Source organism: Protopterus annectens, chromosome 4.part0 (genome assembly GCF_019279795.1).
Source record: "Protopterus annectens isolate FY-2018-M chromosome 4.part0, PAN1.0, whole genome shotgun sequence".
Taxonomy (NCBI): domain Eukaryota; kingdom Metazoa; phylum Chordata; order Ceratodontiformes; family Protopteridae; genus Protopterus; species Protopterus annectens.
In genome coordinates this window covers 294,766,450-294,781,336 of record NC_056733.1, presented here as the reverse complement: position 1 = coordinate 294,781,336, position 14,887 = coordinate 294,766,450, and the positions used below count along the sequence as shown (strand labels likewise).

The window sequence follows — 14,887 nt, the reverse complement described above, 5'->3', positions numbered from 1 at the left end:
TCATTACAAGCTAGCTCTGGTCTCGAGGGAAGGGCAGCGTTTAGCTGAACTGTACTCGGGAATATCCTTCCTTAGAGTCCACCCAGGGATTTAGGTAGCTGGGGACTCTGTCCCATAAGTTGAGGAATGAATGAAAATTGACAACGTCGGATAAAAGAGTTATGTACTTACCATAGCGCTCCATCTGTGTTGTCCATTTTCATTCTTCCTCAACTCCCCATCCCCCTCCATTTCCCATAACTGACTTTTGGAGGAATGAGACTCTTAAGGATATCGTATATCTCTTTCGCTGAACTCCAGTTATGGCAATTCTTTTATAGTTTCTTTCCCTCAAGCTGTAAATAGGATCTGAGGGTCATTAGGCATAGTGCAGTATGGGTAGGAAAGGAGCTTGAGAGTTTGTCGGATTCCATGAGCTAGTGTAACTGTCAAATCAGATCCAAGTATTGGATCCAAGCCCCATAAGTTGAGGAAGAATGAAAATGGATAACACAGATGGAATGTTATGGTAAGTACATAGCTTTTTATTTGCAAATTTCAGCAGCTTTTTGTTTCCTTTCATCCTACGTCTTTGGGTTTGGCTGTTTCTAAGCAAAGCATCTCTTCCTGGATTTTTAAGGCTGCTTCATTTTATAATTTTTTTCATGTTAAATGTCTTTCTTCATCAGTAAAGGCTCAATCTACCAGGGCTGTTGCCTCCTTTGGTGCTTTCTTCAAGAGGCTGGATACCAGTTCCATCCTTGAGGCTGCTACTTGGTCTTGTGTTCATACCTTCACTATACATTATAAGTTGTATGGTTTTTCCAGGGTTAGACCAGCTTTGCCAGGGCCATCCTGCATGGGTTTTTGGAGGGCTGTTCAGTGTTGTCTTTTGTTCTCTCCCTTCAGTTATCAATACTGCAACAGTGATATGGAAGGACATAGTACAGCTGTGTAAAATCTTTCTGTGACAGTAGATGACCTTCTCTTCACTGTTGCAGTATTCACTTCTGCCCCTTCTGTGCTAGCCTGTTCTTTCTTTCCCTCCTGTCCAAGGGGCTCTTATCCCTTTTCTCCTTTTAGATGCACATTTTCTTCCTGTTCCCTTGGGACATTCTGTTCATCCAAGGTCTTTTTTAGTTCTGAGCGTGTGCTTCTGTATGTCACCTTTATTCCGTACACCTTGCATTGGGAGTGTACATGTGATGTGCGGCATGGGTAAGTACTAAAGGCTATAGTGGCCAGATGTTGGGCTATCCTTGGCAGGAGATCCCTTCAGTTATGAATACTGCTGCAGTGAAAGGGAAGGCATCTACTGTTATGGTAATGTTTTACACAACTATACTGTCTGGGGTGTGCATTCAGCATATTATTGGCTGCAGTAGTTTTTCACAGCAGTTTAGTAAAACTAGGTTTGCCATCCTTTTCTTGCAATTATTACATCTGAAAATCAACTTTATATTTGTAAAGCTTATACATTAAGTTATAAGGAATGGGGCCTTACATTTATCTGTTAACAAAATCAACTGCCAGTACACTATTGACTTTCTATAAAAAAGTAAATCATTAGTGTAATGCACAAACAGTACCACATTGTTAAGAAAAAGATATACATGTATAAATTCTCCATCAAACAGACATGAAAAATATTTGCATATGTGGGAGCATAGGAAGCTTCCATAGCTGTTCCACATTGCTGCAGATGTCAAACAGAAGTGTAACAGTGACATAACAAAAGACGAATAGAAGCCCTCACGTAGAAAATGTAAAACTGACTTTAAACCATACCTGTGAGGAGTATAAGTATACAAATCAATTACATAAATGCTTAGCCCGTAGTAATCCTTAAACCAAACATTACCACGGACCTTTTCCTCTGTATCAGTGATATATATTTTTTTAACAGAAGAACTAGCTAAAGAAACCTTCTTTAAGAATAAAATCCAGCAAGAATGCACCTTTTTCCAAATAATCCTTTACACCTGAAATAATAGGTTTACTGGGGGATGTCATTTATCTTTATGTACCTTGGGAGTAGAGTAAAACATACGATCCAAAGGATGCTTTACATGAAGTGCAGAAACATCTTCCTGGGACAGAAAACCCAATTTCATAGCCTTGTTCAATAAATTCAGTTATTCTTGCTAAAAAAAACTAATGAGATTTTTAGTCATTTTAACATAATTTCTTTCAGTGTTCAGTAATGTTTTGCATGTCATAATTGGAAAAATGAATCACTGTTACATTTGCATATCTGTCTGATTTACAATTGATCTTCTCCCATATTCTCTGAAAAATGTTAAAGTAAACCATTCATTTTTATCAAAATTAAAAGTCATTGCTTTTCATGCACTTTTTAAACTCTACAAACAACTCACATTTACATAGAGCTTCAGAAATATCAATAGAATGATGTAACACAGATGTAATAAACTTGCTTACCTTTGTAAAAGGTGGTAGCTGTAACTGCTACCCCCCCCATAACTTTGTTACTGTATTGATCATTAAACATTTCCACTTCTTCAAAAAATGTATAAGGAACCACCATTTATGTCTCACTGTGAAGAGTGCTCTTTAGAGCTCACAAAACTGTTAAAAGTGTACTTCCCTCGACTGTTTGTGATTCTTTTAACTTGTACTTTAATCTTAATTTCTAACAGAGCAAGAAAAGTTCATATTGAAATAGAAAAGGTGATGGGCACATAATCTAGTCCTCTAGCCATTAAACTGAGGGAAGCATTATCCGTAACCAATTTGATAAATTAATACCAGTAAGTTATGTTGAAACAACATATCTCTATCTTTTCCTGGGATACTGTTCTCTCAATGACAGTGCACTCTCTTGTGTTAACTATTTATTTAAAGCTGAGAGATCTTATGATCTTCCCACTTAAGTCCCTGTACACTGACTTGCTTCCTCTCCTGACAGAGCAATGGAACTGTGAGGAGATGTAAAAGGAGACATATAAGGAATGCTAGCTTTATCCAAACTGACACTAGATTGCTTGGTTTTATGTGTCTGCCTGAAAAAATGCCTGAAAAAAGTTTATCATCCTCATAATCACTCTGATCCCTTAATACCCAGTTTAATTTTTTTTGTTACAATTACTAATTCTACATTTTTTTACTCTGCTCTTCAGTAACCTGTAATTTGACCCTAGAATGCTTTATAGAATCAAATTGTAGCAGTACCATAATCCACTCATTTAACCCTGCAGTCTCACAGGTCACAGTCCTGTGGTGTCATTACCAAGGCACACAGCACCCTTCTCAGGTTATTTAAAGAATTATTCTGTTTTGGCACCTACAAATGGTCGTACCATTTTCCTTTTTGTTCCTGTCCATCCCAGTTAGGGCCACAAATATTTGTTATCATAGAAGTAAATGTAAGTAATGGTGGGGTAATTGTAGAATGTAGAGCTCATGTAACAGGAAATATGGACTTAAAGTTAGATAACCCCCTGAGGAAAGGGGGTTACAAAGTAATTCCTACAAAACCAAAAATCAAAGAGTAGTATGTCCTAAAACATAAGTTTTTTTTTTTTATTTCCTGTCAAAACATAATGGCAAAATGTTAAGTTGTCAATCTCGCCTTCATTCTTGCTTGATGGGTTCGGAGCCGATCCGCACTTGCTAAGCTCGAGAGTCACTTTTACCAGCTCGAGGCAGCCCCATATCCCATGATGCAAGGCGGTAAGTACCCAGATCTATGAGGTCCTCCTTTTGCCAGCTCCTGGTAAGTGATTTACTAATTCGCTAATTTAGCCCCTTTTAACTTAAAACCCTTTATTGTTAGTTTTTATTTAGTTTTAAACCCTTTCTGACAGAAATTTATCTGTCTCTTATTATTTTTTTAGTCAGACTTTACCCATCCCATCCCCCCCCCCTGTTAGGGTGTGTGTGTGTGTTTGTAGTTATACCTTTTTGGTATATTTAATTTTTAAAATTCTTTGACTGGTGTGTGTGTGTGCTTGTGTACACCATGTCAAAAGATAGGGTCTCAGGCTTTAAGAAGTGTGACTCGTGCTGTCAGAAGATGTCTCTGACAGACGGTCACACTTCTTGCCTATTGCCTGGGGCCTCTTCACCTGCAGGACTCCTGTGCTATATGTCATTCTTTCAGCCAGAGAGTCCTGCAGGAAAGAAGAAACAAATTGATACTCAGGGGCCTTCTTAAGCCGGAGGGCTCTCCGGCTAAGTCGGCTCCACCTAAGACTACCAAGTCTTCCAAGGCCCAGGCTTCTGTGTCAAAGCCTGCGGCCTCGGCTCCGACTCGTTCTGAGTCGAGATCGCCGGCTGGAGCCGATCCTGGCTTAACCAAGCCTTCGGCACCGATGGCTATCGGTGCCGATTCTGCATCGACCACTTCAGTGTCGGCTCCGATCGGCTCCGATCGGCTCCGACACCGTTACTTTGGATGTGCTGGAGCCGATGCATCGAGCTACCTGTCTGCTCCGATAAGTTGTCGGCTCCGACAGGTTCAATAGTTTCATCGGTTCCGATGGCTCCTTCGAGGAAGAGGTCGAGGTCTCCTTCCTTGGAGCCGATACTTTCGGCTCCGGCTTCACCTCTCCTCTCGGAACGGAGCCATCGGAGCCGATCTTCAAGGTCATCCAGGCTTTCTGACCATGACTTAGAGAGTGGTCAGTAGATTACTTAAGTCACAGGCACTGGCCCAAATGTTACATAGTCCGTCTCAACAGACGACTATTGGTCCACACCCCGTTACAGTTCCTCCTTCAACTCTACCCCAGAGCTTGGAGTTGGAGTCTTCGGGAATGGTTACTGCTACGGCTGGAGGACAGATACCCCTTCTGTTCCTTCACCCTCTACTCTTATCTCCTCTTCCAGACCTTCCTTAGAGGGATTCGGTGGCCGGGCTTCCATGGTCTCCTCCGAGGGGGTGAGTGGCATCGGACCCTTGTCCGAACCCGCTCTTCCCCTTGGAGCCTCGGCCTTGGTGAGCTCGGCTCCGACATCTGCCTCGGAGACTTCCCTTCGGTGGTCCCTGGGTTCCTAGTTCTTCGGAGCGGGTTCTCTCGGACCTGCCTGGGAGGGGAGCATTCGAGGTGATGAAGTGTGTGCTGGCCACTGGTATCAGTCAGCAGTCTGTTCCCTTAGCTCCTCCCTCTATAGTGCCTGTTGACATCTCTGCCACTTCTCTTGCTACAGGACCCAGAGATCCTCCGCCTCGGGTTTCCCCATTGGGAATTTCCCCCTCTTCCGAGGATTCTCCTGATGTTTCGGGAGATCCTCCTAGGAAGAGGACTTGTAAGAGGAAACATGTAGACTCCCCCGAGTCTATCACTTCGGATACTGACTTTGATGAGTCAGAGGGATCCCCAAGATCCCCCTCTGAGGATGTCTCCTTCTCAGACATCCTAGAACTTCTTAAACAGAGGGGAAACTGGCCCACCAACAATCCCTCTGAGGATGAGTCAGTATATCTAGAGGCGTTTGGATCTCGGCCCTCCACCTCCTGGGTGTCTCCGCCTTTCGACCCCCTTATGCAGGTTATTGCCCGAAGGCATGGGCAGCTCCTGACTCTGTAGAGCCAGTCCCTAGGAGGCCTTCAAAATTTATCACTGCCCTTGTGATAAGCAATTCCTCACTAAGGGTGTCCCGCTGATGCCATGGTGGTGGCTGCTGCCACCAAAAGGAACTTGCAGATCCTTCCCATCCTCCTAATAAGGACTCTAGGACCATGGATAGATACGTAAGCGGATGTTTTCCTCAGCGACCTTTGCTAGCTGAATTACCTATGTCACTTCACCAGACTCCAAAGGGATATCCTCAAGGAGCTAGGTGATGTTGTTCAGGATCCTACAGCTGCAGGAGCTCAGGAAAAATTGCTTCGCAGCTAGGAACCCTTAATTCCATTGCAAACTCCTCCATGCGGCTAATATCATATGCTGCTGATGGTGCAGTAGGGCCGCAGGTACAGGTGTGGCTCTTAGACGCCAAGCCTGGATGCGGCTATGTGACTTTGCAGATCCTTCAAGCCCTTCACAAATTCTCCCTTTGATGGGTCAGCTTTGTTTGGCCCTCAAGTGAAGGAAACTTTGACCAGGTGTGAGCAGGACGGCAAGACTCTTTCTGCCAGGAGTCCGTTTTCACCCCTTCTAGACCTTACCCCAAAGGACAGAAAGGTGGCAAAATGTGGTTCCATAAATCCCAAGGAGTCACGCGGATTCACGTGGTAAATTTACCCCTAGAGGCAGAGGGGTAACAACAACAGACGCTCTAGAGGCAGAGGGGTCCAAAACCAGGGAAACAGAGAGCCTCTCTCTGACAAACCCTTTCAGCATCCCTGAGATGTTGCCCGACTGTCCCTCCTTGGAGGCAGTCGGGAAGATTATCACTGTACCCAGAAGCCTGGCATTCCCTCACTCAAGACAGATGGGTACAGTCGATCATATCCAAGGGTTACATAATTCCTAAAGTCCTTTCCCTTCAAATTCCCTTCCCAGATGTACCACCCGGTCTAAAATTGCAGAGTTAGAAGTCTCAAAACTACTGCAAAAGAGCCATTCAGCCAGTTACAACAGACCATTCAGAGCCCTTCTTTTGGTCCCCAAAAGACGGGAGACTGGAGACCAATATTGGATCTCAGCAGACTCAACAAGTCTGTGAGGAAGACAAGATTCCGAATGGTCACGCTTCAGTCAATTCTGCCCTTCTTACAGAAGGACAACTGGATGTGCTCAATAGATCTTCAGGATACTATCACATCAAAATTCACAGTCCAGGAGATTTCTCCGGCTGGGGTCCAGTCATTTCCAGTTCAGGGCCCTGCCTTTTGGTCTCACTACAGCCCCCAGAGTGTTCACCAAATGTATGGCAGTGGTCACGGCTCACCTGAGACGCCAAGGATTCCAGGTGTTGATGACTGGCTCCTTTCAGCCACCACCAGGCATCAGCTTATTCAAGCCAGGGATTACACAATAAAGCTTTGTACTCTTTTGGGCATCTCGATAAACTTCGAAAAATCATCCTTATCGCCCTGCCAGTCTATTACTTTAAACTTAAACACTGTTCGGATGTCAGCTACCCTTACAGATCAAAGAGTTTCAGACATTCAAAGTCATGTCATAGATTCATAGATTCATAGATTAGTACTAAGCTAACTGCCCTTGCGAGCCATTTTAAGCCAATTATCCCTTGTGAGACTCAAACCCTGCACCTTGTGTTTGCAAGGCAAACACCTTAACCATTAGGCCACCCTCCCAACCCTGGATCATTCTAGCCAACAAGAAAGTACAGGCCAGAATGGTTTTAAAGGTATTAGGCCTCATGGCTGCGGCCATTACTCTTCTTCCCGCCTTCTTCAGTGGATGCTGTTCACACAGTGGTCTTACCAACAACTTCAATCATGCAGATTCTGGTGACACAGACTAAAGATCACCTTGCTTGGTGGATCACATCTCCTCAGATTCACCAAGGCAGGCACTTTGTACCCCCATCCCCGATAGCCACTGTCACCACGGATGCCTCCCTGATCGTCATTATCAGGGCAGGGTGGTTCATGGGACGGAGAAGCCATTCTACTACCACCTGCACATAAATGTCCTGGAGATGAGGCGGTGCTTTTAACGCTGCAAGCCCTCAACGACTTTCTTCCCGTAGGGACAATTGCAGTCCACACAGACAACATGTCTGTAGTTTGGTATATCAACAAACAGGGCGGAACCAAGTCCTACCCCTTGTGTCAAGAAGCGCTCAGACTATGGCAATGGGCGATCTCCTCTCATCGGTTTCTGGTAGCAACGCATATCCCTGGGAAAACCAACATTGTAGCGGACAGATTGAGCAGAGCTATTCTCATGCCTCACGAGTGGTCTCTCAAGCAATCTATAGCGGAAGAGATTTTTCTGGAATGGGGTCGTCCATGTTGCGATCTTTTTCTACTCCCCAAAACAGCAAATGCCCAGACTTCTTCTCTCTTCCCTCTTCCAGGCCATCCCCCCAGAGACGCTCTGACCCAGGATTGGCCCCAGGGACTTCTTTATGCTTTCCTCCTTTTCCTCTGATCCCTCAAGTTATCCAGAAAGCTACCGCTTTGAGAGCCAAATTGATTCTCATTGCCCCTTACTGGCCTCGACAAGTTTGGTTCCCATTCCTCCATCGTCACCTTTTGGTGCAGCCATCTGGACCCAGTGCCAGATCTTCTGACTCACCAATCCGGTCAGCTGCGGTCTATCCCTCTCAACCTCACTGCATGGTTGCTCCACTTCCTTCCTTAGCCAGGCTTCCTTTGATCTCTAACCCAGTTAGAGACATCATAGTAGCTTTAAAATCCTCTACTAGGAGGATTTACGCAAGCAAATGGACTCTTATTGGGCTAAGGCCAAGAATATTGATCCTTTCACTGCCCCTGTTCAGGCAGTCCTGGATTTCTTAGCAGAGATTTTTCATGCAGGCTCATCTTCTTCCTCTGTCACAGTTCAATTGGCTGCTATCTCCAACTTTCATGTCGGGTCGAGATCATAATATTATGTCCCATAGGCTCTGCAGGGCCTTCTTGAAAGGAATTTTCCTACTAAAGCCTCCAATCAGGAATCCTCCTCCTCAGTGGGATCTAAATTTAGTGCTGACATCCTTGATTCTTCCCGAGCCAGCTGTTTCTTGTTCCTGAAATTTCTTTCTTGGAAAACTTTATTCCTAGTGGCTATTCCAGGAGGGTGTCTGAACTTCATGCTCTATCGGTTCGACCCCCTATTTGGTTTTTCACAAAGACAGAGTATCTTTGAGAACTAATCCGACCTTTTAAAGACAATTTGAATCAATCCATTGATCTCCTGTATTTTTCCCAAACTATTCAGACAGAGCCGAACAAAACTACATTATCTTGATGTCCACCGTCAACTTAGATATTATTTGGACAGAACAAAAATTTAGAAAATCTGATCAACTTTTTGTTTCCTATGCGGATAATAAAAAGGCCTTCCTGTTTCTAAAGTGACCTTGTCCAGATGGCTTTCTTGTCATCTCTGAAATTTATCTGCTCAGGGAAAACAGCTGTGCTCAAAACCTAAGGCACATTCAACTAGGAGCTTAGCTACTTCTACAGCCTTTCAAGCTAGACTTCCTTTAGACACTATTTGTGCAGCGCCACTTGGGCCACTCCTCACACTTTTGTTTCCCATTACAAATTGGACTTGGCCTCCAGGGACAGAGCCAGTTTTGGCTCTACAGTCCTCAAGAGTCTGTTCCATTGAGCCACCCAGGATAGAGGTGCTAGGGGTCCCATCAAGCAAGAATGAAGATTGACAACTTAACATTAAGAAGTTATGTACCTACCATAACGTTCCATGTTAGTTGTCTTCTCTCTTCTTTCTCTGCGACCCTCCTCCTTCCCCAGGCCTGGACAGACCTTGTTATAAGAAATTATTATACTGAAGACCATTCAGACCTGGTCCTTCTTCCATCCTGTAAGTTTCTTCTTCCTTTTGGAAGTGTTTTATGCTTGGTGCTATTGCCCTTTGTTAACAAACGAGATCTGGGCCTTGGGATATGGGGCTGCTTCGAGCTGGTAAAAGTGACTCTCGAGCTTAGCAAGTGCGAGCCAGAGCCGGGATGAAGCTCCAACCCACAAACAAGAAAGAAGGCGAGAGAAGACAACTAACATGGAACGTTATGGTAGGTACATAACTTCTTATTACTGTTTGTGGTCATTAAGTGTTGCAAACTGCTCCCCATCTTTTAAACACATTGGACTTTTATAGCTAGACTTTACTCTGCAGGGATAATAGAGTTTGGAATATTAATCTAACCTTTAAGCACCTATGATGCAGTTTTAAGTCATTGTAAATTAGAATCATCTCCCCAGAATGATGGCCCAAATAAATCTGTGTAGTAGTATGTATTGTTATAGTCATAAGATGCAACACATTGCTTAGAATCAACTGCATGAGTTTTAGTGGTGTGGCAGAAATAATTATCTTGGCTGCTTATCATTGCAGCTCCTCTGTTTCTGTGAGTAGGTTGGTATCATTGTGTCCTGCATTACTCTGATGATGTAATGGAAAAAGTTGAGGATACTTTCCGGGAATTTGCTAAAACCTGGTTATGTGGTCCATGTATTTCTTTGGTCTCCGCTTGCATTTTGGTTACTTTAATTTTTCTTAAAAATTGCTACCTTTGTAATAGATCCTTGATTACTTTTAAGCAAAACAAGGACAAGTGAACAAATATTGCTTTTTGTTTCAAAAAAAATTATCATTAGTCAATATTTCTGAAAAAAAAAAAAATCAAAATTCAGGTAACAGGTGTCACATTTGTTTTCTTTGCATAAGGTTATAGATATGACTGGTCGAGAACAGAGAGTGTACTACAGTTACAGCCAGATGACCAACAAACATGACATACCAGATGATAACGCTGTGCAGAGCGAGAAGGACAAGGCTCCAACCTTTAGTTTGCCAGAACTAGAACATAACCTGAAGCTTCTGGTTGACATGACAGAGCAGGAAATTATCCAGAATGACAGACAGCTGCAGTATGAGAAGGACATGGTTATTAACCTCACCCATGAATGTGAGAAGCTGTCTCAGGTGCTTGATCAGGAAGAACAGACCATTGATAAGCTGGGTCAAGTCCTGGAGATTATTGAGGAGTGTGAGAAGCGTCTGCAGCCTGAAAGTGAGAATCCTCTGACTCTGGATGATTGTGTTGAGATTTTTGAGACCTTACAAGAGAAATATTATGAGGAATACAAAACCTTCGACCTTCCTGAGCTTGCTGTTGCTGTTGTGTACCCACTTCTGAGAGAGCATTTAAAAAACTGGCAACCCCTTAAGGTACAACACAGAATGTATAAGTTTTGTTAGTTTGGTTTATGTTAATCATGTTGCTTTCTATAATCTATAATGATGGGATAAGAAAGATAAGTATTTAAAATCATATGCTTAATTTTTGTACTAGATTCAGACTATTGGATGGTTTTGTGGGTGTGTAACTATATATACTAAGACCAGGATCGCACTGCAGTGGGGAAAAGGACAAATACATTTGACTTGCCTTATTGTCAGTGAAATGAGTTTTAGGTGAAATTAATTTTCAGTGAAATGAACTTTAGGCGATTTGGTGTCAGTGAAATGGTCTTTCAGTGAAGTGGTACGAATCCATATATATATATATATATATATATATATATATACATATATATGCATATATATATATATATATATATATATATATATGTGTGTGTCTATATATATCTATATATATCTATATATATATATATCTATATATATATATATATATATATATGTGTGTGTGTGTATACATGTATACATGTACAGTGGATAAAAAAAAGTGTACACACCCCTGTTAAAATGCCAGGTTTCACATTTCAAAACATTTCCCATCTTTAATGTGACCTATAACCATGCTTTGGTGTGGAAATGTTGATGATATAGCCTAGTATATTTTGTACAATGACATTAAAGAACCTGTGGTTTGTTCTTCTTTCGGCTTTTCCCAGTTAGGGGTCGCCACAGCAGAACTCTGGTCTGCTAATGATTGGCAGTAGATTTTTACGGTGTCGAGGTGCCAGCTCGATGCCCAACCTTCAACGAAGGCACACCCATTCACGCATGTCTTTCGAATGCCACTCGACCGTGGAGAGAACATGCAGACTCTACACAGAAGGCATTCCAGCCGAGAATCGAACGGGAGAACCTCTTGCTGTGAGGAGACAATGCTACCCCTGCACCACCGCGGCTTCATTAAAGAACCTGTGGTTAAGGACTTAAAATGAGTTATCATTTGAGATTGTGATTTTTGCATTTGAGACCTGATGAAAGAGCCATTTTGTATTGTGACTGTTAGTGACATATTCAGAGTATCACATGGTTCTGTGGAGTAAAGGGATAAAAGCCCTGGCTTTGACCCAGATGACCTGAGTGAGAGTTGTTGCTCAGGTGCTTAAGAGTTTGGTGAGGAAGGGTGGGAGTGAGGTGTTAATGCTGGCTGTTGCCCATCTTTGGGAAATGGTGTTGGCCACATTTTCTGTTTGCCGCCAGCAAGTGGAAACTTGACACCAAAACTGTAGTGTATAGTTCAATGATGTGGGTTTCAGACTACCAAACCAGTAATGGATAGCACTTATTGAACATGGTAGATGGAAGCTTGCACATTCAGAGAAATGACATTGCAGGGCCCTGCAGACACACAAATGTCTTTATTGAACATGGTAGATGGAAGCTTGCACATTCAGAGGAATGACATTGCAGGGCCCTGCAGACTCACAAATGTCCACATTACCTACCATGGTGGGTTTAGGGCTTAAATAGAAACACCCGTGTAGCTTACATCATATGATGCAGATGAGAGCAAAAACTGTATGTGGCTGCCTGGGATGATGGTTCCTCCAGTCATCTCACCCTTGTGCAGGGACTCACAATGTATGAAGAATGAGTGAGCTCAAGACCAATCAGAAGTGAGTTGGTGGGTCAACAGGCACAGAGTGGAGCAGTTTTATTGTCATTAATGTTTTCCTGCTGCACATAAGCATTGCAATTTCAGTTTTTTTCACTTTTTATTTTCACTAAGAGTAGCACTTAAGATTATTTTTTTCACATTGTTTCTTGACTAGAAGAGCATGAAGCTAGAAATGTAGATTTCTTTGAAACACTAAACAAAAAAACTGGTATGAGATGACATTTCTGAAGTAGTCTGTCATTATTCGCATGTTTGGCCCAATGCTTCCCTTTAATGAAAGTTAATTGCAGCAGTCCTGCTAGTTATTTCCCAGTTTGTATGAGGAGCATTTTGCTGTACATTATAAAGGCATTCAGTCTTAACCTGTGTGCTAATAATAATAGCAATAGGCAGAAGATACAGTTTACTTTAGATGTCACATTTCACTGTGCTAAGGCTTATAGAAATGAAAAGTATGGCATAGGTATTCTAGTTATAAATGTCTCCTCTAAGGTAGATGTACTGACTAATACACTCTAATGCACACTTTCTTAACCTGTCAGATCTGCTCAGGATTTGACAGTACATTGTGAGTTGCCTTTCAAGTGTCATGTTAGGAACTAAATCTTAAAGTTATTCCTCCTCTGTGATTACAAGTATCTACCTGCAGTGTCAGATCAATTTTAATTCTGGCTACAACAGTTTTGGAAAGATTTTTTTTGGGGGGATAAAATAATTTTAAATTTGCTCTATAGGAACCAGTGTATGCCATTGATGTTTTCGTCAAGTGGAAGAATATTTTGGACAATGACATGCTGCCCAATGCTGGAGAAGATATGTCCTCTATGGATCCTTACCACAGGTAAAAGCAGTATTTTGTTATATTTTAATGATAGAACCTTGGAACATTAAAATGATAGTTCTGAATCTGTTGTTGTATTGTTAAATGACTTCAAACAAAATTGTAATTTATAAACTTCTGATTACTGAAAGGAAGGTGGGCTCAATGTATTTGTTTCACATTCTGTTAAAGGTAGTGTACATAAAATTCACTGTGTGACAATTTTCTGTTTTAGCATGTGTTGTAATTGTTTTGTTATTGGTCCAGGCCATACTTGAAAAGTATCTTCAGACCAGCGTACCAATGTGGTTAACAGATGTTAAATAAGTAATTTAAAGTAAAGTGGCTGAGAGTGTAAAGCCGTAGATTGGAATGGCACCTATCCGACAAGAAGAGCAGTAGTATTTGAACCATTAAAGAGGCAGTACATTGTCACAATAAGTAATAGTTATATTTGACATGGAAAGCCGTATATTAGCAACAGTTATAGCAATGGCTGCAGCTTCCCATACTCATTAACAAAATGTATTTCTGTTAATTACCTGACTGCAGACTTGTTCATAACAAGCTTGCAGATATGACATTTGAAAAAAATAGCTGTAAATGTAGTACAAGTGTTGCTATCTTCCTGTGTTGTAGAATGAGTATTTAAAATCGCTTATTTTTAAAGTGAGACCATAGTTTCTTATTTGTGCATGTAAGTTGCTTTCACTTGCTGCCTCTGAACTTTCTGTTGACCATCAGGAAATGTTTGTCCTGAGTGTAGGATTACAAAGTGGTAAGGGTGCTTAAGGCACCTTCAGTATCCTTGTTATCAAAAGTGATAGTTCAGTTAATTGCTTTGAGATCAGCAATAGGTTGGAAGCAGTTCCCTCAATAAATCTCTACTCTGTCACATGCTAGCATCTTAGATCTCCTGCAAGACCAGATGAATATAATTGAGAAGTGATTGCTGAAACAGGGTATGTGGACATTTATTAGTTGAATGGCACAGTCCTGTTGCTGAAGACTAGGTCCCTTAGGGATTATTCCCCAAATTAAAGTTTGTTTTGGTTAGCTGTGTGGCATCAGGAATGATGCACAAAAATAGTTCTTGTTCTTCAGACTAATTGATGTTGAAGTCCCCTGTTTACCAGCCAGTTCTTCTTGCATTAAATTCAAGGGGATAATGTCCGCAAGAGATGACTAAAGTTCATGAGAGGTAAAGAGGGTGACGTGCAGGGTCGCTTTTGTGAGCCTGATATGATTAGTAGCTTAGTAATTGTTTATTCAGTGGTTTCTCTTGAGATTTTGATCTAAAGAAGCAGGTATTAATTATTATTATTATTATTATTATTATTATTATTATTATGTTAGCAGTAATGTCACTTCCATCTGTCTCTGCTAATACAGTTGTACTGGGATGAACTACTTGAGCAAACAGATATTCTGAATTCTGCCATAATTCTGTAGTGCCTGACATCTGTAGAGATTTCCAGATGTCCAGAGGACCAGCCCTTAGGCCATAGTGGTTATTGTGTAGAAATGCAGCAGCCCTGACTACAACCTGGTGGCGCTGTGTTTGTTTTTATGTCATTGACATTTAGTAGCTAGGCCATTTGTTAAGTCACTTTACCTGAAATCATGATATTTATTTTATCTTGC

The 14,887-nt window shown here is 41.9% G+C and overlaps 1 protein-coding gene across 1 annotated transcript in view; it reads left to right on the top strand.

Moving 5' to 3' along the window:
• The window catches only part of TFIP11 (tuftelin interacting protein 11), a 725,612-nt gene that overhangs the window by 293,705 nt on the left and 417,020 nt on the right, over positions 1-14,887 (top strand). Inside the window, exons 7-8 of the mRNA XM_044068282.1 lie at positions 10,275-10,778; positions 13,158-13,264. Of these exons, the coding sequence (XP_043924217.1) occupies positions 10,275-10,778; positions 13,158-13,264 (611 nt within the window). The remainder of the gene's footprint in view (positions 1-10,274; positions 10,779-13,157; positions 13,265-14,887) is intronic.